This window comes from Lissotriton helveticus, chromosome 3_1, assembly GCF_964261635.1.
Source record: "Lissotriton helveticus chromosome 3_1, aLisHel1.1, whole genome shotgun sequence".
Taxonomy (NCBI): domain Eukaryota; kingdom Metazoa; phylum Chordata; class Amphibia; order Caudata; family Salamandridae; genus Lissotriton; species Lissotriton helveticus.
The window spans coordinates 1,000,399,523-1,000,425,404 of record NC_136061.1 but is presented as its reverse complement, the minus strand read 5'-3'; the positions used below and the strand labels follow the sequence as shown (position 1 = coordinate 1,000,425,404).

At 46.9% G+C, this 25,882-nt stretch overlaps 1 protein-coding gene across 1 annotated transcript in view; it reads left to right on the top strand.

Annotated features, from left to right (window-relative positions):
- The window catches only part of AGPS (alkylglycerone phosphate synthase), a 732,223-nt gene that overhangs the window by 462,948 nt on the left and 243,393 nt on the right, over positions 1-25,882 (top strand). The window contains exon 14 of the mRNA XM_078681513.1: positions 15,698-15,810. Within this exon, the coding sequence (XP_078537639.1) occupies positions 15,698-15,810 (113 nt within the window). The remainder of the gene's footprint in view (positions 1-15,697; positions 15,811-25,882) is intronic.

Here is a 25,882-nt window from a genome sequence, read left to right as displayed (position 1 = left end):
AAGGTATGCTTTCATTCTCCATACTGCCAGAAATACACAGATTCATACAGTTACCTATTACCCATACTCAGAAACATTACCTTAAATCTGACATAGAAGACAGCCCATATAATAATCCATACCTTTAATTCACACACAGTCCTACTTGTTAGCTACAGAAATATTATGTTAGTAGCATGTTTTGTTGCAAATGGCATGTTGTAGCTTATCTTCCTTTTTGTTCTGGTTTCAGAATATTAAAGTTGTGTACTTCAAGATTTATATTTAAGTTTTCAGAAAAACTCATGATCGCGTGACTGAAACCTACAACATATCAGCGCATAGGTTCAACTTTAGATAATTTTTCCCAACATTGTATTCTAAGCTACAATTGGGTACTCTATCTTTGAAACAAAGAAGAGCCATACATTTCATGTGTTAATTGACTATTCATAACTATTGTGATCGTAGGTAGGTTCAATACACTAGCATGGAGATGAAAGATCCTTACTTCTTGGCGCATGAGGCCATTGATGCAGATGAGGACTCATATATTTCTATAAGGGTAAGAAGAGGAAGCTCATTACACAAATGACAAGCGGTCTGAACTAGAGTATAGAATGAAAGAACACTGTATTGATACTGAGACTCAGGTTACATTACCTGCGGCATTTAAAAGGGGCGCTTAGATCACATGCCACTACCAAAATGGACCTAAGAGACTCAATCCAAATCCAGTCACCTGAGAATTCCTGAAAGCCTTTCTCGAGACGTGAAGAGGTACAACCCCTAAAATGCAGTTGATCCGGAAAGAAGATTGGCTTAAAGAAGCCTTCTCCAAAAGCATACTGTGACGGGGCGGGTCGTCCCTGTGATGATGACATGGACAAGGGAAGGACTACGCCTGACTGGTGGTCTGCGGTACCTATGTTGCCCTTTTCTCACCCCCTCCAGCCACACGCCACGGTGCCTGAAGAGGAGTGGGTCAACCCGGGCCAACCCGGAGTTTGCCTACCCATGGGGCGAAGAGACAGTGCCGGGACTCTGTACCTTTAATGCCGACAGCTACACTGCAGAGTCTCCGCCCAGGGAGGAGCACGTCACGACAAAAGAAGGAGGAACCCGGAAGACGCCGGAGAACACTTCCCCGGAGATCGAGCGTGGTGAGGGGAGGCTGCCGGAGACGGGTTGGAGAAGAGACGAGACTACCGCAGACGACAAGCCAGGAGGCCAACGTTTTCACGTATCGCCCTGCCACGCACCCACTGGAGGGGCGTGGCTGACAAAGGTACGGGGCAAGGTAGCGGGCTGGGCGGGTTGGAGCGGGTGAACCGCTCACTGTATTCCGCCTTACGTTTCCCTGCACCCCTTCCTCACGGGCACTCCGTCACCTCGACCTGTATATAGCACTGTGGCACGGAAACCCTCACTCCCTCTCCCTTTACGAGTGTGAATCAAACACTCCTCCTGAATCTTCTTTTTCTCCCTTCATTTTCCGGTGGTGCCTTCCTGACTCCCGGACTACGGCTGGAGGTCGACTGCTACCCCGACGTTCTGGCGGCCACAACACCTGCACGTCACAGAGCCACCCTGGACATATCCGTGTTCCCCAAAGGTGTCAGGACGGACACCGATGAGTTTGCCCGTATAAGACAATCCAGCAGGCGAAAGAAAGCATACCTAAAAATAAAGCCCTCGTTAAAAGCACTTTTCCAGCATTCCGACTCACTTCCTTCCCCTGTGTCGCCCACCCCGCAACACATACCCTCTTCAGATGCTGCATCAGAGCTAAGCGATACAAAAGGGGATGATGGACGGAGCGTTTGAGCAAATCAAACACTCACCCCCAGTCAACTGATCTGGGTTTAATCCATCACCATTCTTTAGCCCACTCAGCCACCCCATTTCAGACATGGCTATATGCAAATCAGTCTGACCCTGTGCCTCATGGGAACAGTCCAGCCCGAACTGCCAAGCCATGTCTTCCATGGACCGGAAACAAGCATCCTGGGACCGGTTTCGGATTCATAATCCTCATCAGCCAGGCTATCTTGAATCCAGTGGCCAAGTGAGCAAGGGACTCAGGTCTGAGCATACCCTGCCACACTTAGGGCGAACAAAGCGATACAAAAGGGGATGATGGACGGAGCGTTTGAGCAAATCAAACACTCACCCCCAGTCAACTGATCTGGGTTTAATCCATCACCATTCTTTAGCCCACTCAGCCACCCCATTTCAGACATGGCTATATGCAAATCAGTCTGACCCTGTGCCTCATGGGAACAGTCCAGCCCGAACTGCCAAGCCATGTCTTCCATGGACCGGAAACAAGCATCCTGGGGCCGGTTTCGGAAGCATCAGAGCTAAGATCATTGACAACTAAAACATCATCAACACCAAAAAGACTCCACGTGAACAATAGACCCTGCTTCTACGCTATCACAAAAGGATGCCGCTGATAACATCTGTGACAAACAAAAAATTATTTTGAAACATGCAATATTGTGGCATTGTGAAAGAAAGAGGAAGAAATGCACAGAAAAACTGACAAAGGGATAAAAAGCAATGGGAAATGAAGTTGCAAAGGTGAGATAGAGGGATGGGGGAGAGTGTCTGGTGATGAATTAAAGAGTCCTGAGTTGGAATTAAGGCTACGCAGCCTTAGTATGCAGCATACCAAGATTTAGTAGTGGCGGTCGCATTCTTGTGAACAAAACTTTAGGCAATTGCACTGTCAGACTTGGAAAGAAAATAGGCCTATCTGCCAAAATAAAAGTGGCCCCCATTAATGAATTATAAAACTGGAAACGTGTCCCTGTTTTCCGATTGGGGCAGCTTTTAACTTACAAAGACAGGCTGCATAAGTGTTTTGCAAGGTATGGGAATTGTAATGAAGAGCTCGCCCTGGGATGTACCAGCAAAAGAGAAGACCTGTAGCTTCCATCTGTGGCGGCAGGGATGGTCTTCCGACAGAAGGCATAATTCCTTGAATAGACTTCTTTTGGAATTAGATAAACAGTGAAGCTGGTGAAAATGAATGACTAGAGAGGAAAGATCACCTATCTAGCCCAATGACTAGACGAGCTGCTGCATTTTCTACAATCAGCAGATAACCTAGAAGGCCCACCAATGGAGTTGCAGTAGTTAAGCTTGATATTGCTAGGGCTTGTATAAGACTTTCCTGGATGTAGACGGCAAGTATGGTAATTCTTTCTGATTATGCTCAGATACAAATGTGGAGGTTAAGGTATTTTTGGGTTCCTCAAAGGGAAGCTTAGGATCAAAAATTACCCCAAGGTTCCTCGCTTGTTGGACTGTAGTAAGAACAAGGACCAAGGGTCGGGCCACAATTCTGTGTTCCAAAGCATGAGGTTGGAAAAGATGAGGACCTTTGTTTTGTCAGTATTATGGACCAGGAAGATTATTTCATCCTGAGGGTAACTTCCTTGGTGCAGGCCGTAAATCTTTGAGAAAAATTTGCTATGTCACATTTATGAATAAAATTGCAGTCCAAAAGAATCAATCTGATGTGCAAGGGGTGCAACATATAGATTGAAAACAATGTAACTGACATTGGATCCCGATGGCACCCCTGAGAAAATGGACTTGGCAGAGAACCAAAAATTGCAGTAGGAGACTGCTTCAGTCATTACTGTTTCTCACTAAGGCGGAAAACTACTTATAAACCTTATTCTTGACACCAGCCATCCGATCAAGAAAGATGAGATGGGAAATGGTGTCAAAGCTGGCTGACAAGTCAACAGGATCAAGGACACCACAGTCATCTTTGTAAATTGACAGTCATGCGAGATGAAATTAAGCTTCTGAAGTAATCCTGAGCTGTGGAGTCATCTTTTCAAAGGTGGACATGATTTTGTTTATTTCTGTGTGTCTGAAGAAAATGGGATGTGTGAGTTTCTGATCTCAGCACTATGTTCTTTTTGTGTTCCAGAAACGGGGAATAGGTTTGTGTGGGAGGAATCTGATAGTCTACTAGCCACCAATTCCTTAACGTAGAATTATGCCCAGGCGTGAGACTGGATCCGGAAATTTTTTGCCCAGCATCCCTGCTCGCCGGGGGGACGGCATCAAGCGACTCCGCCCAGGCGTTGTCCGCGTACGTTACGTCAGCGAGGTCACAAGTCCCACCCTGGCGTGCCTACGTCAGTTTTTTCCTTTTCCACGTGCAACACGGATCAGGTTTGTGCTCCAGGCCTGTTGGGCCTTTCCCTTTCGTTATTGTGCATGTTTGTGGGAAGAGTGTGCGGAGGCCTTCGGGCTTTAAGACATGCTCGTCTTGTGGACGTCTGACGTCGGTGACGGACCCTCAACTCATTTGCATGTGGTGTTTAGGGGAAGATCACGACTCCACTGATTGCGAGGCATGCCAACAGTTGAAGCCGAAGTCTCGGCGGGAGCAACGGATGAAACTTCTCTCGGCTCGCATGTCCAGATTGGCTTCGTCACCTCGAACAGCTTTTGCGGAAGGTTTTCGACACAGCCATCTTCGTCCTCATCCTTCTCCTAAGCTGCAAGAGCATCTCTCCCCTGTCGGTAAATGTCGCAGTTTTTTCCCGAGGGCTGGTTTCCGGCCTGTTGGGGGCGTGGGCTCTCCGCGGGTGTTGCGGCCCGCGTATCGTCCCCTGTCCATCGTTTCCAGGTGTGGGGGCGTCGAGAGCCCAGATGGAGACATATGCACTGGCTTTGCAGGGCTCGCTGGCTACTCCTCCTCCTCCTTGCCCTCTGGGGGCGTAGACGGATCCCTTGCGTTGTGCGGGGCTTTCCGCGGCGTCGCCTACGGATTCGGCCCCGGCGCCGTCTGGCTCGGCTCCAGGCTTGGAGGATGTGGTGCTGTTGGGGTGCGGCCCTTTAGGGGTCCTCCTTTGGACCACGGTGCCTCTGCTTCGCAGCAAACTCCAGCGGCAGTCCCTGTGGTGTCGCTGGGGCTTGGGTCGCTTCCCTGAGCCCCTCTCGGCCCTATGGACAGCAGTGACCTTGTCTGAGGCCGAGGTGACGCCGCTACGGCACTGGCGTCTGCTGGCCCTGGCGGCGCCACAGGGGTCGCAGACCCCCCTCGTCCAGGCATGGGTCAAGGCTGGCAGGGGATCCTGTGTCCCTCCCCGGGCCCCCCTCGTCCCTTCACGCAGACGGCTGCCTCGTCGGAGGTCATGTCGGAGGTCAAGTCGGCCATGGCACACTGGGGGTGGCGGGCTCCTCTTGCCCCCTCATGGGTCGAGGCTGGCAGGGGACTCCTTGTCATTCCCCGGGTCCCCCTTGTCCCTCTACGCAGGAGGCTGCCTCGTCAGTGCCGTTCCTTAGCCTCCTCGGCTCCGGCCCAGCCCTGGTCTCCTGCACCGTGTGGTGTGGACGATACCTGTCCGGCGTCTTCTTTCGCGCTGGACGACGGTGACGTCCTGCCTCAGGTTGCGGACTTTACGGTGCCGGACAGGCGTCGGGTTGTGGACTTGTCCTCGGACACCCCCTCTTCCCCGGAGGTTGGGTGCCTGCTGGTGTCATCCTCGCCAGAGATGGGCCGCTGTGTAATGGATTTTTCCCCGACGTCATCAAATCTTCGTCGCCGCGGCCTTCACCGGAGGAGCCACAGGTCCCCCACTCCTTGGTCTCTCTTTCTCCTTTCCCGGACCTGACCCTTCCCCACTCCGATTGGCTTAGGAGACGGCCACCTTAGTTTGCAGCCGTCGCCTACGGAGGAGCTACTTTCCCCACCGCAGGGCCCTACGGAGGTGGGTGCGGCCTTCGCTTGCGCTGTTTCCACGTCTGTGGGTATTTTGCGCATGGGTGAACCGGCTGCACATTTCCCAGCGGATCATCTTCTGGAAGTTCTCCACCAGGGCTCTGGTGGGAGGGAGCTGCTGATTCCCTTTGAGGGTTCGCTCCGTTCTTCTGTGACGGGCACTTGGGGGCGCCCCGCCACGGGGGATCCGGTGCCCCAACACCTGCTGCACCGGCACCTTCCATCACCGCAGGACCCGGTGGGTCTTTCCCTCCACCCCTCTGCCTCCAGTCCCCTTTTGGGGACTGTCTTTCCATTACAATTGGGGGTGGGGTCGCACACTACTCACACACCAGCGGGATCGCCCCTAAGGTCTGTGGTAAGTGTAGTTGGTGTTCCGCGATGCATCTTCTTTCGATTCTCTGCTATCTTCGCTATCTTCGCCATCCCTGGACACGTGTTTCGGGGTATTTACTCCTCATCAGCAGGGATTAGGCCGTGTTCTGGGGTTGCCGGTGGCTGCCAAATATTGCCAGGTTTAGTACCACTCAAGCGCGCAGGTGCGGGGTCCCAGGCTTGTCAGCCAACTGCTCGAGGGAGCTTTAACATTACAATTGGGGGTGGGGTCGCACACTACTCACACACCAGCGGGATCGCCCCTAAGGACTGTGGTAAGTGTAGTTCGTGTTCCACGATGCATCTTCTTTCGATTCTCTGCTATTTTCGCTATCTTCGCCATCCCTGGACACGTGTTTCGGGGTATTTACCCCTCATCAGCAGGGATTAGGCCGTGTTCTGGGGTTGCCGGTGGCTGCCAAATATTGCCAGGTTTAGTACCACTCAGGCGCGCAGGTGCGGGGTCCCAGGCTCGTCAGCCAACTGCTCGAGAGAGCTTTAACATTACAATTGGGGGTGGGGTCGCACACTACTCACACACCAGCGGGATCGCCCCTACGGACTGTGGTAAGTGTAGTTCGTGTTCCGCGATGCATCTTCTTTCGATTCTCTGCTATCTTCGCCATCCCTGGACACGTGTTTCGGGGTATTTACCCCTCATCAGCAGGGATTAGGCCGTGTTCTGGGGTTGCCGGTGGCTGCCAAATATTGCCAGGTTTAGTACCACTCAGGCGCGCAGGTGCGGGGTCCCAGGCTCGTCAGCCAACTGCTCGAGGGACCTTTAACATTACAATTGGGGGTGGGGTCGCACACGACTCACACACCAGCGGGATCGCCCCTAAGGACTGTGGTAAGTGTAGTTTGTGTTTCGCGATGCATCTTCTTTCGATTCTCTGCTATCTTAGCTATCTTCGCCATCCCTGGACACGTGTTTCGTGGTATTTACCCCTCATCAGCAGGGATTAGGCCGTGTTCTGGGGTTGCCGGTGGCTTTTGGGGACTGTCTTTCCATCCCTGCCGCCGCTGTTGTCTCCACCATCAAGGGAGGCCCGCTGGCTGGACTCTTGAGGGCGCAATATGTTCGCTTCTACAAGTGTGGCCCTGCCGGCCCTTAACACTTTATGTGTGTTGGCTATGGCCACCTCTTGCTTGTGGGACTCGGCGGAGTTCCTTGGAACTGCTGCTTCTCAGGAGGATGCTGGTGTTGATTTGTGGCACCATGCGATGGATGGCCGGGAGCTAGTGGCATTTATTCTTCCCTCAGCTCTGGACATCTCGGAGGTGCTTGGTCATGCCGTGGCTTTTTCTGTTGCCCTTCGCTACCATGCTTGGCTTCGGGACAGTGTGTTCCCGGAAAATATGTGGGAATGGCTGGTAGATCTTCCCTCCGATTGCACTCTTTTGTTCCATGTCCCGGCTGACTCGGCCATCCGGTGGTTCTTGGGGCTTCGGCCTCCTCCTCCTCCGCAGTGATCTGTGAGTTGATCTGGTCTTTGGGTGCTGTTCTTTCGTTGGGGCGGGACGCCCCAGTTGTGTGATCTGTGTGCTTCATGTGCATTCGAGTCCTCTTGTTGGGACTGTGGTTCTGTTGGCTGCTGGCCGGCTCTTCTTCACTGTGTGTTTTTGTTTTGGGTTATCTACACCAGGTTGGCCCTGAGATCAGGCCTTCTGTTTTTTAGGTCTCGCCTGAGCCAGCGCTTGCGCTGCGCTGAGAGACATTTTGTAAGCAGGTTTTCACAGTACTCGCACAGGTTTTTGGTGGCCTAAAGCTTGCGCGCACGCTTGCATGCACGCGCTCAGCTGCCTTCTGTCTTTCCTCCTGGCCGCCTTGCTCGCGATCACTTTTGCGCGCACCATTTGCTGGGTCTTTACTTTTAAGTAAAGCGCCGGTGCCCCGATTATAGCAACAAAAAAAAAGAAATAGGTTTTTTTTCTATTTCTTTCCATTTGTTATAATCGCAGCACCCGCGGTTTACTTTTAACATTAAAAGTAAAGCACGGGTGTCACGACAGTTGTTGCTTATTTATTTTAGGAAACAAACAACCATTAACAAAGCTAATAGTCCTCGCTTGTTGTAGGTATAATATTACACGTGTTATCGTATATCTGGATGCAATGACAGAAACAGCAAAATACCATTCGGCAGCACACTATGCCAAACACAGATGTTTAACTTATGTGTTTTAAGCCACGCCCTTAATTACACCGGCCAAGCCCCTTTGAAACACCACTAGTTTTTTCATCCTACTTATAGCCCACTGTACCTAGGCTCTGGCAAATGGCAGAACGCTGTACCATGAATCTTCCTCTGATTTCTTCACATTTATTCTATTATTGTAAATAGTATTCTTTATTAGATTAGATTGTGACTCAAATGTGTGACGGAGCCAGCCATACAGATTCCCTTTCACGAGCTCAAGAGGTTATATGACCTTTTGAACAATAGCTGGATGAAGGGGAAGGTATGAGTTGATGGCTGCTTTGATACATTATCATTTCACTAAGCAGCGGCGTGCAGCAGCTAGCTTCTGTGCACTCTTCTCTCTGAAAGGGAAAAGAAGGGGGGGCGTTGCAGTATAGTAGGTTACAATAGTGTTGGCAGCCGACCATTTCAAAGGCAGTACTAGAATGTGTACCTCTGCATCTCCACAGAACAGCACTTTAGTATGCAGATTCCTTCTTATTAGCGCCAATAAACTACATGGCTTTGACCACTACTCTTTACTCCGCTTCCCCAAAAAACAATAATTGTTCTTCCCTAGCACTGCTGGTTTGATAGATGGGAAGTGTGAAGGTAGAGGCTGTAGTTTCTGTTGCTCAGTTGAAGAAGTTTTTACACAGGGCTTTTCCTTTTGTATGTCAGATTATGGCTGCTTTCGGATATTTCTTTTTACGTATTAAGTCATGCTTAAACTCCCCACTCCCTCTCAAAACCTCTTAATAGTCATTGCGAGTTCCAGTTTTTAGGTGTGGCTAGAGTAAGCTTCAGCTGTTTTCCAATAGGTCTGGCAAAACACTTATAAGGTCCCAGCTGTTATATAGCTTGTTCTGTGCTAGGGAGTTGTGGTTGCCTTCGGGCCTCTGCTCTCCATGGCGTTTACGTATGTTTAAGGTGCAATTTCCTTATTGCTGGATTGGAATGCCTTGATGGCGCCCCGGGGTGTCCTTCTCCGGGGTCGCTGCGCTGTTCGCCTGCTGTCTGCGGCCTGGCGCTGTTTCTACTTGGGTCATTTTGTGCGGGCCCCCCTTTGAGGTGTGTTTGGGCCCTTCTTCACCTTCTGAGATGAATTTTGTGTTCCTCCCTCTTTCAAGCGCAGCCTGCCCGGTTTTCCTGGGTGCCCCGGGCTACTCTTTCTGCTTCTGACTCCTTTATTGCTGTCTGCGCCGTTCTGTCTGGTTTTGACTTCTGGCTGTGGTGGGCTCAGCTGCCTTCTTTGCCTGGTGTGTTCCCGGTGGGGGGCTTGCCTTCTTTTTCCCTCATCTCCTTGGAGCCTCTGGGTTGATCTTCTTCCTCTTCGTTGCCTTGGCCTTGGATGGAGGTTCTGTAGCCTTGTATGGGCGTGGGGTGCTTCGGCCTCCCCTTGCCTTGCCCTTGTTTCCTCGGTTGAGTGTGAATGGGCTTCCTCTTCTTTCTTCTTCCCACACTTGGGGTCGGTGGTGTTCTGCTTGTAAGGGTTCCCCTTGCCTGAGGGGACGGGGCTCCTCGCCTGTCAGTTGGACTAGTCCCAAGTGGAGTCCTCTGTTATGTCCAGACTGGTGGGTTCCTCTCGCAGACCCTCCTTCCCCATGGGTATGGCTAGGGTATCTATTCTACGTTAAGGAATCTGCGGCTAGTAGTCTCTATCAGATATACAAGTTACTTATGTTCAGTAAAGATGTATCTAGTAGAGCCGATTCTAGACGCAGATTCTTTCACAGCCCGCCCTTCCTCCCCGTTCTGTGAGGACCTTTGGCTTGGTCTTCTGCATTCACACTCGGGGGGGGGGGGGTATTTATGTCTTCTGTGAGTGCATCCCTTCGCTCTTTTTGTCGGGATAATTCGTCTTGTTTCTTGTTCCTTTCCTCCTCTTGGGCACATTGGAGGATGGGTTTAGAGGTACTCCTGTGCCCCTCTGCTCTGGTTGCCCCGGGATTGTGGCTTGCCTTCACTCTCTCCCTCCCCTTTTTCTCCCCTTTTTGTTGTTAGGGTTATGGCCATACCTGTGCTCTTTGTTTGTTTGAGGGTTGTCGCACTCTGTGCTGGAGTTGCCTTGGAGGTTTGTCGTTCCTGCTTGTCTTGGAACTGGTTCCCCTTCATTGTTCTTGTTTGGGGTTGTAGTCCTGCTACTTGTTGTCATGATATTTTACATGTGTTCCTTGTCTCCAGGGGGGTCTGTCTACATAATGGCAGGGTGACTGTTCTTTCTCTTTTTCCCTGCCTTTGGATACTGCAGTGTTGACACTGCTCCTTATGGTGTTGTTCATCACCATCCCTTTTTCCAATTTTTCTGCTTTTTCGCACACTGTTCCCATACTCCCACAGTTTTGTCTGATGGCTCCGCGTTGTGGTGCAGAAAAGTTCTCAGAAGAAAACTGACGTAGGCGTGCCGGGGTTTGACTTATGTGACCTCGCTGACGTCACGTACGTGGACAACGTTTGGGCGTAGTCGCGTGATGCTGTCCCCCAAGCGCGCAGGGATGCTGGGCAAAAAATTACTGGATCCAGTCCGAAGCCTGGGGATAATTCTACATTCAGGAATCTGTGGCTAGAATCATCTCTACCAGATACATCGTTACTGAAGGTAAGTAACTCATGCTTCTCTGCTCTGGCAGTTGCTACCAGGACTTGGAAACTGCCAGTCATACTAGATGAAACAAAGCTACTGAAGTAATTGTGACCTGTGGCTTCATCTTATCACCCAGATTTTAAAAAATTGTGCTCATTAAGGCAGTTAATAAATTAGTGATTAACCTCAAATTTTGTCAGTTTAGATAATAGATGAGGTGAAGAAATTAACCTATAGAGGGATCTACTTTAGTTTGGTTTTTTTTGTATGGGAGAAGCGAGCAGTTTTTCAGGACAAAGGTACCATCCATGGAAGGGCCAAGGAATTACAAAGAATGGTCAGTGACAGCAGTGTTACTTGTCCCTTTCTTCAGTTGTTGCATTGCACACAGATCAAGTAGGGAAGCATATATAATTGAGAGCAACATCTTCATTACCTGATCCATAGTAATTACATCAAAAGTTGACCAGAATGTACTAACAATATTGGATGAAAACGATGTGTCTAGGAGCACTGCAATAGCAGTTCTAACTGGTCAAAAGTCCCAATAAGATTAGCAATTTTGATGTGAAAAAAATGGGATAGATTGGTACATAGTTCTCGAGTGGGCTCTGTATAGGATGCATCCACTGCAGGTGATGCTGTATTTCTATAAAGGATAAACACTTCTCTAGTAGGATTTTCCAAATTTAGAATACGATCCTGGAAGTATGTAGCTCCTGCTGACTGCCAATTTTTCATAGTGATGAGCTATTTTACTAGTACATTGGATCTGAGAAGTCATAGTTTTTTATTCCTTTCATTTCTAGGTTTTTCATACCAATTTTACTGCTTTAAATGCCTCTTTGTGTCAGGTAGCAGAGGGAGTTTGGTACCTGGGTGCGACATTTATTAATGAAAGGAGAGGATCTATGGATTATCCACTTGTCAACCGTTTGTTTCTGGGCACTTGATGGATAAAATAGGACAAGGGCTGTTAAAAAATGTGGTCAAAGGCTCCTAATTTATTTAGTCCTAGGATAGTATGAAGCTGATGAATTTGAGCTAGTGGGGGAAAGATTGGAATTCAAACAAGGAAGATCAATTTATGGCCTGTCCATGACAAAAATTCAGAAATTTGAAGTTGAGTTAACCAGGAAGAAAAAAGATCAAATCACTGATGTGTCGAGCTTTGTGTATAGGGCCTGTTAAATGTTAAAGTAATTCTGTAGGGGCATTCCTGCCCCTCAAGTTATCTTGCACAAAGGGGAGCTTCGACACTGCACGAGAACACAATCTTAGTGCAGCTTATATCCCTTAATGTGGGAGGGATCAACACTGTGTGGCATTTAGCTATCTTAAACATCTGGATGCAGATATAATTTTTAGGTCTCGGATAGCGTAGGCTGCGCAAGCGCAGTCTCGCTGGCGAGATTTTATGTTTTTCAGTACGGAGGTAAACAAGCCAGCTCTTCTCCATTGGCTGGCCTCCTAAACGGCGGCCAGCCATTGGAGAAGAGCTTTGTCTGTAACTTTAAGCCCCATCCGTTTCGGATTTGGGGGCGTGTTTTTTCCTCTCCTTTCTCTCTATGACGTCTTCAGGAAAAAACACGCCCCCCAGGCTGAAAAGGACGGGGCTTGTTTCAGTTGATTCTCTCTATGCTGGAAGTGCTCTCTATGGCTTATGCAACCCCGCCTCTTTTTTGTCTTGCCTTTTTCGGAAGTTTTTCCCTGTGGTGGGCACGCCTACCTCTTGACGTCAGAACCTGGAAGACGGGACAAACTAGCTGCACCCTGATGACTTGTGATCCAGCTGCAAATTCCAGACATGGCGCATCAGACCTTTATCCACGTCTACACGTCGAGGGGAGGTGGGCGTACGTTTACTGTCAAGAGGTTCGGAGGTCGGCTATTCCATTGCCACGACAGGGGTATCTTGTTTTAAGAACATATTAGAAAGAGTGTTACGCACTATTCGCTGCCTCGGTACACATTTAAAATATGGCATATTTGCTTCTTCGTCTTGCATCACGGAAATTATCAGACAAAATGCTATGCACTCCCGAACCCGACTCTATGGTACAGGCTGGCCAATTCTGTGCACGTCCCTTCCGGCTCTCGTTCCAGTACCTTTTATTCCCGGCAGCACCCGTGAGTCCTGGTTGATGCGGCCGGCCTTGGCAAAGAAAATGAAGCTGCTTGTTGCTGCTGCGCTCGTCGCGGGGTCCATTATTTTCTTTCTCTCCGGCCTCTCCGAGGCCGAAGAGAAGAAGAAGGCACCGAAAGTTACCCACAAGTTGAGTCCGTAAGAAAAGTTAAGTGTGGGGCGCGTGATTCAAAAAGGGTATGGCCCATGACAGGGAGAAGTGAAGCCGAAAGGTACCAGGCTTGTAATGCATTTGTACGGTCTGGCGGCGATTCTTGGCTGGTAGCCGGGTCCCTACAATTTTTTTGCGGGGGAGGGGGGCTCTGCTGCGCGTGGTTGAATATTGACGGACCGAGCAATATGGATAATGAACTGTGCACTCAGCTCGTCAAGGTTCTACAGTAAAACATTGTAACCAACTTGGTATATTTGCAGACTCCGATTGCTATGCACCACCCCCACTGAACACAGCCTTAACTTGCTGACCATGCTTGTTTAATTCTAATCCATTTAATAAAGTATCCCAGTGAGCGTGTGTGAACACTATAGCCTGCTTCGTCCAAATCGTGTAATAGGCTACATATAGCTGACCGCTTCCCCTTCCGCCAAGTCTGTGAGATTTGGAGACCTCGCAATCCTAAATCGGAACTATTGAGTGATATCTTAGGCCACTGGCCAAGTTTGTTCTCTCAAGAGAGCGCTGAAAACATAAAAACCTTGACCGCTTCCGTGCGGCGCCGATTCCGCCCCTGTGCTGGACATTCCAGAACAGGGTGTGGTCGTGACGGAACCGTTCCGTCATCAGCACAGCTCAGCCGTGACTGATGACGGAACGGTTCCGTCACAAGCATCGAAGGGATTAATAATGTGAGGCAGATTCCTCAATTTATAATCTTCCATCGTTGGTGTAGATGGAGCATGGCGATGGGTTGCTCGGCCATAGTGACACGTGTCAGTTTCAAGTCCGTCTAGTCGATGCGTTTTCACATGCAAGGGGGAATGGCTATTGTCCATGGAAGGCCCCTCCCAGAACTTGTCTGGTCACCTTTCGTTGCTTATTGCTATATTCGATGGTTAAACTTGTTTTTCTTGTTCTCATCTGTGTGTAAAAGGCATGCCGCTTTGGTTTCAGATCAGACAAAGAGGAAATCAAATTAGCTGATAAACCTTAAGGTCTATATATTTATTTATTTTTTAGCTTCTGCATTGAGGACCAGTTTTAGGGCTTGTGAAATACTATTTATTTTAAATGTCTTATTGTAATTTATCAGCTGGTTATTATATTGTTTTGTAATTGCTATAATTTTCATTAACCTAAATAAAGATTGTGTGCTGATGATGAAGAGTTAGGACAGCAAGGCTTTCTGCAGCTGAAGGGTTAAAGTCTTCCTTCATCAAGAAAAGTAGGATGTTAAAATCACCCATCCATTTAATGATGAAGTTATAATAATTCATATGTCTATGTGGGAGGGTATTGAGTTCCAGTCTGGTTTCTAGGAATTTTTTTGTTTGTTTTCATTTTGAGAACTTTTTTCCTGCTGTAAAACAATGCAGGTCTCTGCTATAGTCATCTTGACGACTTGGAGAATAGTGGGGCTAGATGATACGCCAGTCTAGAAATTGGGTGGTCATATTTAAACAATCCACCCCGTTGCTACTGTGTCACCTTTGCAGTTTACTGTTCATCCGGAGAATATATGACCACTTTTTGTGTGCCAGTATCGAAGGTATCTAAACCCAAGTATTGTTTGTACAGTACAATGATATTACACGTTCTACATGTGTACCTCGTCCAATGAATCTTCCTCTTGATTTCTTCACATTTATTCTATTATTGTAAATAGTATTCTTTAGTAGATTAGATTGTGACTCAAATGTGTGACGGAGCCAGCCATACAGATTCCCTTTCACAAAGCTCTTTCAGTGGGTGTTGGACCACAGCATGGAACTGTTTCTCTCTTTTCTTGTGCATGCTCCTTCAGGCATGCTTCACAACAATGCATAGCTACATGTTGTTGGTATGCCAGCCACAGTGCACATCACCAACAGGCTGGTAACCATACCTGTGGACTATGTATGGTAACAAGCACACATTTTTGTTAAATTTACTGTGACTCCCCAGGCGCCAGGGTATCACCATGCCCTCCATTTCCACACTCATCAACAGATGTAACAAACTGTCAAAATGAAGAAAAGCGCCTTTGGCAAATACTTGGGCTACCTGAGGAGACGTGAATGTGGCTAGGGTAATCGTATGACTTCAATACAACCTCTTCAGGCTCAATGTGATAGTTCATGATGATTATGCTTTATATTAAGAAGTCTTGGAAATCCATTTCTCACTGTCCATATTAACTCTTTGAAATGTCCACATTGTAATTGTCCATAGACGGAATTCTTTTTTTGCAAGGCATTCTAATTGGTTGCTAAACGAATTTCTAGTTGAAGCAAAGAGGACTCAACTAGATATGTAACTGAATTGGTAGCTTAATAAACATTGTATCTCTTTAAATAAATGTTGTCTCGCTTTGTGATGAGGAATGTTTTTGTAAGCCATGACGTTTTTATAGTTTATATCTGTAGTTCTTCTTTCGAACGTAGCCGAGATATTAATACTTTGAAATGTATATTCAACTTTTTTCACATACGTTTTTGTCAGTTCATTTTGTTGTATTATTCTTGTTTTCCTTTTTCAGTTTAAAGGATTCGATCCCAATCAATTGTGCGTAGCTACGTTACTGTTTGAAGGTGACAGAGAGAAGGTTCTGCAACATGAAAAACAAGTTTATGATATTGCTGCCAAATTCGGGTATGACATCAAAAGTCTTAGATTTTTGTTATAAAAAAGATTTACCCTAGCTCTAGTGATGCATCTTATTCACATAGACAAAGCAAATTACCTGTTAATCTCAATATAAGACTACTTTGCTTTATTTCACATATCTATTTTCTGTAGAATCCCAGCCTTTAGAATGTTAGTAAGTGCAAGAGAGAATTTCTTCAACTGAAATCTGATCAGATTGCCACCTCTACCTATACTATCATTCACATTATTTTTGCTAAATCATCATAATGAGAAGTGTTGAAGTGGCACAATAAATCTCTTCCAACAGCAACATGAGGAGTTGGCCCTCAGTGCCCTATTTATGTCTCGCCTACACAACACATGGGCTGTGCTGTGAGGCATATCGTTTACAATTCAGTGGTCTTATAATCTGCCCACAGCATACCATTAGTTGCTTTCGTTGTTACTCTTATTTGCAGTCTTTTGATTATTTAACTCCTGTAGGCTTCGATTCCTTTTTTGTTAGCTCCTCCTTGGAGCATGAGGCAAGTACATGTGTTCTTCCTCATTTTTGTACTTTCTTGTCTTTTTGCAATGCACTATTTTTTTAAATATTTTTTTTAAGGATTTCTGTTTTCCGGAACGTGAAATGATCCTTCCTACTTTTAACACAGGCCTATGGCTTCTTATTTATGTTGCTTTCACCCTATCTGCCATCTCTATTACCGCTTTAGTTTTTTACACCCACGACTGTACTACTGTAGGTTACTCCACTCTACTCCAATCTACTCTTCTCTGCCATTTTGTGCCACTCCACTCTAAGTTACTCCACACCATTCTTTGCCACTCTACGCCACTCTGCTTTAGGCAACTCCATGCCACGCCACTCCACGCGATTCCACTCCACGCCTCTACTCTCTACCACTCCACTCTATGCCACTCCAATTTACTCTATGCCACTCTACTTCAATCTGTGCCACTCCACACCACTCTCCTCTATGTCAATGTACTCTACCCACACCACTAACTCTCAGCCATGCTGAACAACAGCCATGCCGCTGTGCAACAAGGCTAAAAGACACAGACAACACCAACATCTCTCACATAAGCATACCCTATTGGCTTTTCCCAGGCTTGTTTGTGTGGTTTTCAGTAAATTTTTCTGGTCTTGTTGTTTCTTTTTTGCCATTCTGTTTCCTGGAATGACTTTTAAGCATAGGACACTTAATACTGTGTTTATCTTTACCATGTTGAGGTCAGAAGGTCCGAAATGATGTGGAATAACATTACAATTAAACTTCTGGTAATGCCCTAAACGTTCAAATGTTGAGCTCTTTAATGCTGTCAACATTTAATGTTCCTGTGCAGTGCTGAAATAGCCTTGAGGTAGCAGCTTCTGATTATTTAAATAAGAAAGTTAGACAGATCAGTAAGGTCTTCTAGCAGTTTAAATATTTCCTTAAGTCTGATTTTAGACAAGTTCAGCAGTGTCCCCAAAGCAGTGAATTGGGAATGCACAAATGCCCTGATTTGCAGCTTTATTTTACCAGTTTCATTTAATTAATATAAGCCAACGTTGGACATCTGGTGAAGAAGAATGACCTTGGAGAGGTACTTATCAAAATTGCTGAAGCATAACATTTTGATTTCGACCCACTGCTTAGCTGTCAACCAATGAAGATGCTTCGTTGCCATTGAGAAACGATAGTTTTCTTTTAGAGTAATTACAGCATGTTATATGCTGCCTGGAAATGGTCCACCACTTTGCCACTGAGGCCTCCATTCACACTGTTGCTGTAGTCAGTCCAGGAATAGGCTAATGCAAAGGCGAGTACCACTGAAGTAAATGTGAAAGAACATATTCTTTGACATGTTGCTAGCCGGTCAAACTGACAAACCAAAAATAGATAATGGAGTAACAAGTCACATTGAATTGCTGTGGGATTACTATTTTAGGCAGCATAATCTCTGTTTTAGATCATTTGGGTAGGGAGAATCGAGACACATATGTTGTTGACCACTTTAAAAGGTCCATTACAGAGAGCTGTTATCCAAACCCTCAGCTATTCTCATGATCTGGGTGTCTAAGGCATGTATATTGCATATATTCATATATTACATATGTATTGCATCTGAAGCTGCCGTTGCAAAAGGAACCACGTAATCATTAAACAGACCAGAAGCATCCAGATCTTTGCAGTACCTAATCTGTGAGGTTAGTGGAAATATACAAGCAGGACTTCCCCAAGGACAGTGATCTGCAATAGTGGCACAGAGGAGGAGACCTCAAAAGTGCCTACTTCTGTCATCTTCTGATGCTATTGCTTGTGTGGACCAGCAGGCCATTGGGAGTCTAGTGGTGTTGCTGTCAGTGAAATGAATGGCTAGAGGTATAGTGTGTGGACTGACCGTGATTAGTGGTTGGGAAATACTGCTTTCCAGCAGGCAGGCTCCAAAATGTCAGACCATATTTCCGCTAATTAATGAAATATACTAGATTCATTCGAAAATCAAAGAGGGGTATTTCTGGTCTGCTAAAGGTGATGGGGGCTCTTCCTACTTGGCTTTACTCTTTCCCTGTGCCAGAGGTCCTTGATGCCCCCGCAGTGAGCCCTTGTAGCTAGTCCTTGATGCTTCAGCTTTGAAGCTTGAGTAGAAAGTTCTTGGTTCTTTAGCCCCTGATCCCTTGGTTTGAAGTTAAAGGTTCTTTTTTTTTTTTTACGGAGGAGCTTGTATTTTAGCTTGATCTAGTGGTTCTTGCCAGTGGATGTAAGTAGCATTAGGCTTTCCTTTGTCCATTATCCTGCAGTTTGAGTTACAGCACTAGGTATTACGGGTACTATCCTTGGACTGAGCTTGGGTTATTTTGTAGCTATCAATTCTTCCAATCATGTATTTGCTCGCAGGGGCCTATATAAGGACATTATCCGTGCGTCCATGCAACTAATTACAGTGGTATGAAATAGTCTGTTCAGATTTTTTGTTCCTCAAAAGCTATATTTTTAAATAGTATATATGCCTTTTAGTTCTTTAGTATTGTAACAAAGGTTTTTGATGCAAACATGTTTTCAACTTTTTTTACTCGGGAATGTGTATTGCAGCTTTATCTTGTAGTCATAACTGGTGGTTGCATGTTTAAGCAGTTTTTCTTTGTCCACTCTCCGCCGCTGTTAGGTCCTGCACCAGTTATGAGCACCATCTTGAGACTGAGTATGGGTCACGTTCTAGCCATTAAGTCGCCCAGACATGTACCAGCACCTGGGGGCTATATAGGGACTTGGCAGCTCGTCCTCACAACAAATCATCATGTTTGAGATACACCAAGCAGATTTTCTTTGCTGAGAAAGCCGACACAGAAAAGGAAAAACGTCTGCCGCCTGGGAGTGACCAAAGCCAGACCTCCGGCCAATTTTCCCCATCGAAATTAACAGGTGGTACTCCTCCACTCAATTTTTTGAGATAAGACGAGGTGTGGCTGAGCTACCTTAGGTTTTTGAATCTTTTCTGACATCAAGATCAGAAAATTGTTGTAGTCCCCCGTCTCGCAGCATTATTTAATGCGAGATCCCTAGCCAAGCATCACATACCAATTTGTGATCTTATTTTAGACTTTCATCTTGATTTGGTTTTCATAACAGAAACATGGCTCCTATCGTCGCCATGGTAGTGATTATCTTTCGTCTGCATCTTGAAGATTCCTTTGTTCCCATTACAAGCCTTCCACAGTTAGAAGTGCTTGCACGCATTCAACTTTACTCCAACATTGGTTTCTACCATCACATCTGTTTTGGTCTATCACCTTTCAGGGCCTACATCTAACCTTGGCAATGACTTTGGCAGCATGCATCTTCGTTTGAGGATTAAAGTAGCAAAACATGTGGAATTAGGCAACTTCAATATTAAAGTAGACAACACTAGCACTTCAACCACTAAAGGACTGATTAATTACTGTTCGATCATTGTATAGTCATTTGATTGATTTCTCTAAGCACTCGGCTGGACACTGCATAGACCTACTGTTCAATAATTATGACCTTGAAATACAAATTAAATGCAATGTTAACAGGTCGGACCATTACATTTAGTCTTTCCTTTTCTGTGAGAGAAAATACATGTAGGATTAGTTTTAGTAAAATTCTTAAAAGAAATTATTCAAAAGTCATGCTTAGCAACCGTTGCCTGCTTTTATCCGGGGAAGTTCTGCATTTAGGAACTATACTGAAAATCCCTGTGCGTGCATCTTGGGTTCACTTGAGAAAGATTGTGCCGCCCACAAAAGTAAATTGGCTCCACAGAACACCTTCACACCCGTAGAATATGTAAACGCAGCTAAAGCTCTTGTATGGGATTGGAAAGAGCCTTGAAATAAGATTATTATCAAGCCAGTAAGTCAAGGAACAAACTAGTTATTAAAGCTTAAAAACAGATGTTGAAATCTACACATTCTGAATTCTGTTCTGCCCGACATCTTCTGGTAGGAATACAACTAAAGAACTGTTTGAGGTTATCAAATAAGAGTCCAATCCAGTAGCATGTAATAATGCCACCAACTCTTCGCAAGAATTTTGCGAAGCACTCTTTTCTTAAATATTCAAAGAATTTACTTAAAAGCCAATTGAAACGTGGCTTTAATTTCATCGGATGTCACTCATTCTCGGAATTTCAAGTCTAGCGGCCCCATGCAACCTCTACTCCTAGAATTGTATCCAATTACTGAGTTAAATGCTTCCCCTGTAAACTGGTCTCTAAAGTCTGAATGACCTCTAGACCCTTGCCCTGCCAAGAGCTTTCATACAGTTAGTTGATATTATTGCACCAACCGTGCCCTCTGTTAACACCACCTGTAAGGCTAAGGTTCCTTAGTATTGGAAACCTGTGCCTCTGTTTCCTTTACTCAAAACACTTTTTGGGCTGTATCCGTCTTGAGCCGCTACTAGCAGTTACTCATTTGCCTTTTGTAGCTTAAGTGGCGAAAATGAGGCGAATAAACAGTTGTCCACACTTATTGAAGTCAACACCATCCATCAGGAGAAGTGATCTGGCTTTTGTGCTTATCATGGTAGTGAGGTAGCACTGGTGGGCTTTATGGATTAGTTATGGTTGGTAGAGTGTGGCTGTCCTGATCGTGTTTGCTCTTTCTGTGTTATTCAACACAGTGTCTCATGCAGTCTGTTCAACTCCACTGCATGAGACAGGTGTCAGAGTCAAGCCCCATGACTGGCTGTTCTCTTTTTTACAGGGGCGCATGCAAGTGGTAACTACGCCCCTTTCACATTTAAATTTCAGTTTCTCATTTGCTGGGTTCCCTCCGCCCTAGTCATCCCTTAGCCCAATGCTATTCAATAGCTACATGGCCCTGCTTCGAAAATTGATTTGGCCTTTCAAGTTAAAGATCATGTCAGACACAGATGATAAAGAGATCATTCTGATAGTGGATGGAGATGTGGCTAATGCACAGACCAACTTTAGTGACGGTCTGCCTTCAGTGTCTCACTGGCTGGAGAACGTCTTGAAGTTGAACTCCAGGGAAATAAGGTACTGTTAGTGGAAGGTTTCTCTGATGAGTATTGATTGAAGGCTTTCCTCACCAGGTAGTTGCCTCACGCCTGTTGACAAGGAATGCAACTTGGGATTTAGTTTTGCTTCCAGCTCTTTTTTTACTTAAACTATTTTTATGTCTTGATGATTGTAATGCACTTCATGGGGCCTTGCTCCAGTACCAAATACAAATGTTTCAAATTATTTATTTTGTAGCAGCTGGATTATTTCTAGGATGGGCACCTGTTTCTAACCAGTTCATGCAATTACACTGGCTTCCCATTGACAAACACGTCAAATTCAAAAGCTAATGTATCTGTCACAAAAATATATATCGCAATTGCCTCTCAAATATATGTAAGATAATTATTCTCTACTACCACCTTTTACGACCTGCTTTGACTTGCTCATGAGCCGAACCCAAGGTTCATATATGCAGAGTGGGAGCAAGTTATTTTTCTTTTGGAGTGGTGAGAATTTATAGAATTCTCTTCCTCTCTTGTTGCTCTTTGTTAGAACTGGCTATTTCTGGTAGGCTAAGGCTGACGCCAAAGCCAGGCAGAAACCACCATTCTAGTCAGGGCAAGGGAGTCACACGCCAAGATAACCCCTGCTCACCCCCTTGGTAGCTTGGCACGAGCAGTAAGGCTAAACTCGGAGGCAATGTGTAAAGCATTTGCGCCAGCACACAACAGCAACAACATCCTAGGCACACCACAAAAGGAACTCCACACAAGGTTCTATAAAAATAACTTCTGTATTGTCAAAACACATCAGATAGAAATCACACATGTACATTGTGCCAACTGGCACGGGCAATATTCACAAGGGATTATTTACACCAGGACAGGGCCACATGGGCCACTGTCAGAATCAGCACTTTTAGAAATAGCACTTCTAGAACTTAGAATAAGTATAGCACAAAATAACAGTTATAAATCACAACCAGTAACTACTGGTAACAGGTAAGTACCACCTATGCAACCCTAACCACCTTAGGAGAATGTCACGCAGGGGACCAGGACCTCACTAGGACCACCTGTACTGGAAAGAACAACCACCTAAGAAGAAAATACATTTAGGGGTATCAGCAAGAACACATTACACATGATGCATCAAAAACACATTCAGAGGTGTAGGGAAAGAAAAACACATGATGCCTAAAACATTCAGAGGTGCCAGAACATAACTCAATAGCGCAAAAACACATGATGCCTAAACATTCAGAGGTGCAAGGAAAAACCACACAATTGCGCAAAACCTCACATAAGCCACCACCTGTGGCAGTCCCTAGGCCAACTGGCCTTGTTGGGGCTAGGACGCCCTGTGTCTCAATGTCAGGGGCCTAAACGGTGCAGGTGCCCACTACTTGCTAGGCACCTGTGGACAATCCCAAGCGCCTAAACGGTGCAGCTGCCCAATAATTGCTGGGCAGCTGGGAATCATCAAAACTGCGCCAGGGCCCTCACTGGCCCTAGAACAAAAGCTGCGCCAAGCTGGAGCCACACAGGCTTTGCAGATAACGTTGCCCCCTAAAGGCCCTCTCTGGGCTCGCAAAACAACCAGGTAGACAGTGAGCCTCTCGGGGCTCTAGAGCAAACATCTCGCAGGCAGGAGGGGGCAGGCACCGGCAATGTGCCCCGATGCCCCCCCTAGCTAAAATGGCCCCCGGAGCCTATCTAGGCTCTCCAAACAAATGTGGCGCTTCCGAGCCTCTCGGGGCTCTGGAAACCAAAATCTCACAGGCAGGAAGGGGGGTGGGCACCGGCAATGTGCCCCAACGCCCCCCCTAACTACAAATGGCCCCGGAGCCCTTCGGGGGCTCCAACACAACGAATATGCCCCCAGGGAGCCTTCTCAGGGGTTTACAACGTTGGGGCGACCCGCTGCCAATCGGGGCCGCCCTGACTCTGTGACTCTCAACCGGCACCAACAGTAGCCGCCCGGAGCCCCCCCCCCCAGCCTTTCCTACTCACCGGGCTGTCTCTCTGGCAGGGGCTCCTGCTTCACACGGGCGGCCAGGACGTCCTTTCAACAGCGCGGGGCTCCCCTCTCCTCACAGGAGCCTCGCAAGGACGACGCCGCACTGCCACTTCCCCCTGGCCCCCTCCTGGGACCCGGGGCTTCACCGCACCGGCAGGGCTCTTCCCTCACATGGGAGCCCTGCTGCCGCCGCCATCTTCACTCTTCCACTTCTTCCCGGGGCTCCCTCGGCACACGGGAGCCCCACAGCAGGCCACGCTTCCTCTTTCCTTTCCCGGGCCGGCAGCCAATCACAGCGTGGCCCGGGAATGACATCACGGGGCTGTCCTGCAGTTCCGCCCCCGGCCTGCCTGACTTCCTGGTCGCGGGCCGGGCGGTGATTTTCAGCTGTCCCGGGCTGCGGCGGTGATGCGGTGGGACACACGAGGGGTGGGCTCCCTCAGTAATTTAAATAGAAAGCGAGGTAGGCACTCGCTATGCTCCGCGATCTCGGGCAAATGCCGGGTGGGCACCGGCTTCAACAAATAAAGCGCTCCCCAAGCGCTAAAGGAAATTTAAAGCGCTCCATGCGCTAAAATAGCAAATCAAGCGCTACAACAGAAAAATAAAGCGCTCCTAGCGCTAAAAGCTGAAATAAAGCGCAACCAGGCGCTAGGGGTGAGAGCAAAGCACTCCCAGCGCTAGGGACCAGTAAAGGTCCACAAGTCCAGCAAAGTCCTTCAGGGGTCCAGGACCTCAGCAGTCCAGGACATAAGGTGGAGCACAGCAGCTCCCAGAGAAGGAAAGTCCATCAGATGTCCAGGGGCTGGGCAGGGCCCAGGGATTCCCCTGGGCCCAAGCAGCAGCACGCCCCTGGCAGATTCAAGTCCAAAAACAAGAACATTTTGGAAGGGGCCACAGCCTCTTCTTATACAGAGAAAAGTCTTTGAAGTCTTTGTGCAAGTGGGCCCTGAACCCGGTCTAAACCAGTTCTTGGGTGTTGCTGGAGCCCTTGGGCTTCCTGGCTTCCTTCTTTCTTTCAGTATCAGGGACAGAGGTGACAGTCGCCCAGCAGGGAGGTGGAGCCAGCATTGTGGCAGGCAGGCACAGCCTCATTCACTCCTAGGTGCCATCTCCTCCCACTTCCCTGGCAGCAGATGCCGCCTTTCATCCTCGGGCTGACTCAGACAACCTCCTGGGGGCTCTGCAGCCCCTGTCACCCTCAAACCAGACAGTCAATCCACAAGCAGGCCCAGGCACTCTGGGCCAGGCTCACCAGCCAATCACACGCCAGGCACAAATTACACAAATATGCCAACTTCTCAAAGTGGCACTTCTAGACTAGACACAATCATGCCGCATACACCATTACGCAGCATTCAATCTCCCGAGTTCGCACATATCAAACTCGACCCTGCACTCCCCACACATCAGGAACTACCATGGGCATACATATTCCCCATTCATTCCTATGGGAGGGCAGGTCACTCACCACACATACACTGAGAGCTCACGCACTTTACACTGTACCACAGTGAAAAAGTGCGCAGAGGCCTAAAATCACCAACACCAGGTCACAGAACAGGCTAGGAAAAAGCAAAAAGTCTCGGGTTGAACCTGCCAAAAGGGCCAGGTCCAACACTCTTTATTGTAGATCTTTTAGGAAATCTCTTAAAATATTTATCACCAGGATGCCCACAGAGGTAATAATGCACTCTATAGATAAAAATAAAAAACCTACGGTCTTGAACCTATTTCGATTTGAAGTCTTCTGGCGGGACCTTTTATCACAGTTTTAGGTACACCAGGGACTACTCCAACTAACATTGTTGGGATGCTCTTGTCTGCTCACTTTCCAGTTTCTTTGAGGTCACATGTTGCATGCCAACACAGTCCTTCCCGAACCCAGTTGATTTACCTTACCCTTCAAGCAATTAAGGCTTATAACATACCCTTTGGAGATGGGAAGAATGGCGGTATCCCATGAATTTCTACCAAAAGTACCTGGAAGAAATCTATGTATGGACCTGACATTATCTGCCAGACACCATAGGTATATTTTGAGCTCCCCTCACCCTTTCCTCAAAGTGCCACACACAAGAAATCTGAATTAGTGTTTTATAAGGTTTTATCACAAGCCAAGCTAATACAGAGTGCATGCAAAAGCATAGTAACATTTATCACTTGAATTCGGTTGACTAAAATAGACAGAAATTAAACATAAAAATAGGCTATGTATTTCCTTTCCTACTAAGTTTTAGAAATAAGAATAAGCACCTACAAGTCCACTATTGAGAGGTGCAGTAGATCGTCCTATATCTGTTTTGAACAGTCAAGGTGTGTAGCCCTGTACTTTTTAAGGCATTGTCACTGTCTCTGCAAATCAGCTTGTTTTTGGCCAGTGTCATTGACTGTGGCAAACCGAGCTGTTTGGATTTTGAAATGCTCCTGTCTGCCTGAGAGAATTGTAGTTAATGTATTTGTACTATTTCTATGAACTATTGTGAGAAAGTGTCCCTTTGATTTGTGATGAGGTGTGAGACGAACTTTATGGGAATTTTTACCCTAAAATATATTAGTATATTGAAGCTTAGGA